General features: G+C 42.7%; 1 protein-coding gene across 1 annotated transcript; it reads right to left on the reverse strand.

Annotated features, from left to right (window-relative positions):
• Positions 1-205: 205 nt before the first annotated feature.
• NRARP (NOTCH regulated ankyrin repeat protein) lies at positions 206-3,603 on the reverse strand. Its single transcript, XM_088459111.1, has one exon. The coding sequence runs from the start codon at positions 2,715-2,717 to the stop codon at positions 2,373-2,375; it is 345 nt and encodes a 114-aa protein (XP_088315237.1). The 5' UTR covers positions 2,718-3,603; the 3' UTR covers positions 206-2,372.
• Between the last annotated feature and the right edge of the window lie 460 nt (positions 3,604-4,063).

Here is a 4,063-nt window from a genome sequence, read left to right on the forward strand (position 1 = left end):
ATTAAATGCTACATTTTAGGGAAAATGTGTGAACAAAAAAAAAACAAAAAACAAACAAATAAAATAAAAATAAAAAAAGCTAATTATCCCATCATTAACTGGGACTTTAACAGAAAATGAAGCGAAAACCTTGGGATGAACGTAGGAGTAATTACATCATAAATATTATGACATTTTGTGGCAGATCTACTTTAAAATGTGCAACAAGCTGTAGTTTTCCATTTTATACACACTATCCCTTTTTCCCCACAGACCTATTAAATTTGCTTTTAATTTTACTTTTTTTTTTTTTTAAGCTGCCCCCCTCCCCCCCACTTGAAACTATCGCACAGAATCGGCGTTCAGTGCCAAATAACACACCAGCCTAGCAATGTAGACCGATTAAATCAGGAAAAAAAAATGCTGGAAATTCAGCACAACAAAACTTTTTTTTCTTTTCTTTCAAAAAAAAAAAAAAAAAGGTTTTACACCTCGACTTTTTCTACAATATACAGAACGCTTAAAGGGACTTTATTTAGGAGCAAGAATTAAGTGGTTCAGTGTGGCTCTCACAACTGCAGATTTTTGGATGCAGTAAAATGTAGCATTGTCCAGACGGCAAAGGCTCCTACATAGTCAAATTTCAAATGTCATTTTAATGATGATATAGCTGCATTCGTGGAGCCTCGTGTGGACCAAAAATCCTGCAATCATATATTAAAGGCAATACTTTAAGACAAACCTGCACGCAGGATAGAACACAGTGCAATTCAAAAACAACAGACAAGATTTTCCTTAAACCCATTTCATTAGAAGATCCATATAACTATTTGAAGGAAGACGCCCCAAGCTCCCCTCAAACACAAACGCCTCTATGACTGCCGAATGCAGAAACTGGCTATTATTTTTGCGCTGCTTATTTACAACTACAGATCAGGGCTATAAATATTCAGCTTGGGAAATAATTCTGGACACAGAATACTAGGAAACAGCTTTTTCATTTTAGCACAAATAAAAAAAAATGCAATTTACGTAGAAAAATTATTAACTTTGCAGCCAAAATTATGATACAAATTGACAATTGCTACAGATTATTTTTGTTGAATTTGATTCTCAATTGGCCATGTCAACATTAAAACAGAAGTGACTTTACTGTGTGGGCATCTTAGGATCATTATAAAATGCAAAACACTCGAAACATCTCATCTGCATTGTAATTACAACTATCTGCCCATGGACATTACATTTTTTTCTATTTTGAAGCAGCATCAGTCTGGTTTCAAGCAAGCACACTAAAAAGCAAAAAGTGTTGCTGTTGCAGAAAGTATAAAAATTAAGGAAAAAAAAAATCTGCACAACTTGTGGTTCTAAATATTCAATCATCTCAGTAGTCAACAGGTCAATTCACAATACTGTAACTCACTTTTCAGACAACAGAGGGCGCTCTTGCTCCTTTTATTTTCCCTGTGCAAAGCAAAAATCATTTTCTAGAAAACCCCCGTATTGTAAAATTGACATTTAATTATTTAAATCTCTCTTCTATGTATTTGAAACCTTTTTAAAAGATTTATAAGTAATAAAGGTGTACTGAGAAAAGGGAATTCTCGGTTCAATAAGGGGACTGGGAATGGATGCGGTCTACCAAATAAATGGGTAACTAAACTTTGGGGCTCCTTACTGAAATGTTAAAACATCTTTAGGGACAGGAAGGGGTAGGAATTAAAATATATCAAGTAGGCATTATTTGGGAACATGGGATTGAACAGTTTACCTACAAGTGCAGCATACAGTATCCGGAGCAGGATTTCGAATACTGTGCTAAAGTCGAGGTAGATGGCAAAAAAAAAAAAAAAAAAAAAAAAACACAATGAAAGGATTTAAGAAAAAAAAAAAAAAGTTATTAATGTATCTTTGTGGGCCCCAAACTTCCTAAAACCTGGAGACCAAGAGCAGCTTTTCATGTGAAATAGAAAAAAAAAAAAAAAAAAAACACAATTGAAGAGGCAGGAGGTTTTTTTTTCCCCCCATATAACTAAATTAGAAAAACAAACAAAAAGAAAGCAAAAACACAAATCTCTGTTGTACCTAATAGAAAAAAAACACAGAATTCCTCAATGACGTGCAATACAAAATTTGTTTAAAAAAAGAATTTCATTGACTTAGTAACCAACAGTACTAGTGGATCCGATGAACATAAATGTGGGGTCCACCTCTCCAAAGCATGAGATTTTCTTGTAGACCATAAGCAGCACAGCCTCTTTACTGGAAAACTAAAAAAACAAAAAAAAACAAAAAAAACAAAAACAAACACAAATTAAGACATGGAACAAAAAATGATTTAAACCCCCATAAAATAGGAGGTGTTGGAATGTCTGTGCGTGTCCTGCGGGCAATTACCGGCTACTGGAGGAGTACTTGGCCTTGGTGATGAGATAGAGGACAATGTCTTGGTGGCCACCATAGGCCGCTATATGCAGGGCACTCCAGCCATCCCTGTTTGCCAGTCTAATGTCTGCTCCAAACTTGACCAGAAGTTTCACCAATTCCAGGTTCCCATCAATCACAGACTGATGGAGGGCAGTCTGGCCCTCCGGGCCAAAAGAATTGACATTAAACTCACAGTTGGTCATGTTCTGAAGTAGGGAGTGAAGTTCCTTAGTGTTACCCTTTCTCACAGCCTCTTGGAACACCCGCTGGGTGTGTGGAACAGAGCAGGTGGACACTTCTGTCTGGCTCATGGCTGGGAGGGCTCCAGATGGGAAAGGTCCCTGCAGAAGAAGGTGGTGGTCCAGGTGGGGGGGGGGACTTAGACAACTGATCCCGGCAGAGATCAGTGTATGCAGAAATCAGTCTCTAGCACAATAGCTGCTGCAGATCCATTAAACCTGGATGGACTGAATACAACTCCACAGCAATGACACTTCCACCCTTATTATTGATCCAAGGTTTGCACCCTTAAGTTCTAGTGATCCAAGGCTTGCACCCTGCAGATACTTGTGATCCAAGGTATTCTTGATCCAAAGTTTGCACCCAGCAGGTACTAGTGATCCAAGGCTACCACACTGGCGTTAAAGGTACTCCCAGACTTGCAACCTTAAAGGTACTGGTGATACCAGGCTCTCACACTTTTGTTACAGGTGATCACAGTCTTGCATCCTGCAGATACTTATGATGTCAGGCTTGCACCCTGGAGTTACTGGTGATCCCTCCCAGGATTGCACCCTGGAGTTACTGGTGATCCCTTCCCAGGCTTGCCCCTAGAGTTACTGGTGATCCCTTCCCAGGATTGCACCCTAGAGTTACTGGTGATCCCTTCCCAGGATTGCACCCTAGAGTTACTGGTGATCCCTTCCCAGGATTGCACCCTAGAGTTACTGGTGATCCCTTCCCAGGATTGCACCCTAGAGTTACTGGTGATCCCTTCCCAGGATTGCACCCTAGAGTTACTGGTGATCCAGGCTGGCAGAGCGGTTACCGGTGATCCAGCAGTGAGTGTGTCGGGGCTCGCACGGTGCCCTCCCGCCGGTGCATGGGTCGCTCAGTCCGCCGTGTGCTGCTGCTGCTGCCGCCGCTGGGTTGAGCTCGGACTACTCCGCTCGGCTCTGGGCAGCGCGGCCCCTTTTAGGCAGATGCTGATTTGCATCACAATACTCCACCGTCCGCGCTTCTTATTGGCCGCCGGCCCACGTGGGGACGCCCCCGCCCCTCCCGCGCCCCGCCCACCCAGTGGAACGTTGAGAATCTGGGCGTGGCCTAACGCTGGTGGGAGGGGGGGGGTTACTGGAGGAGAGTGACAAAAGTTCTCACGCACAGTCTGACATGCTGAGGGGGCCCGGGGCCCCCCCAGCCGCAGCACAGTGTCACAGACAGGGTGCCCCCCACTCAGTGCAGGCTCAGGAGGTCCTGGGATGCCCCCTCCCTCCCCCATGGGTTGTAGAACTAGAAGTGCCAGCATGCTGGCTGTGGAATATGTGTGCTCTACATAGAGTTTAATAAATAAACTGGCATGAATGGGTGAAACCTGTCCTGAGTCCCCGGCAGACCCATTGCAGATCATTTGTAAATCGTTTTTGGGGCTTTCGCC

The sequence above is a fragment of the Taudactylus pleione genome, unplaced genomic scaffold (genome assembly GCF_031769625.1).
Source record: "Taudactylus pleione unplaced genomic scaffold, aTauple2 ptg000897l, whole genome shotgun sequence".
Lineage (NCBI taxonomy): Eukaryota > Metazoa > Chordata > Amphibia > Anura > Myobatrachidae > Taudactylus > Taudactylus pleione.

What these genes read in the sequence shown, in the direction of transcription:
- NRARP (XM_088459111.1), bottom strand. Translation starts at nt 2,717, where the DNA reads ATGAGCCAGACAGAAGTGTCCACCTGCTCTGTTCCACACACCCAGCGG.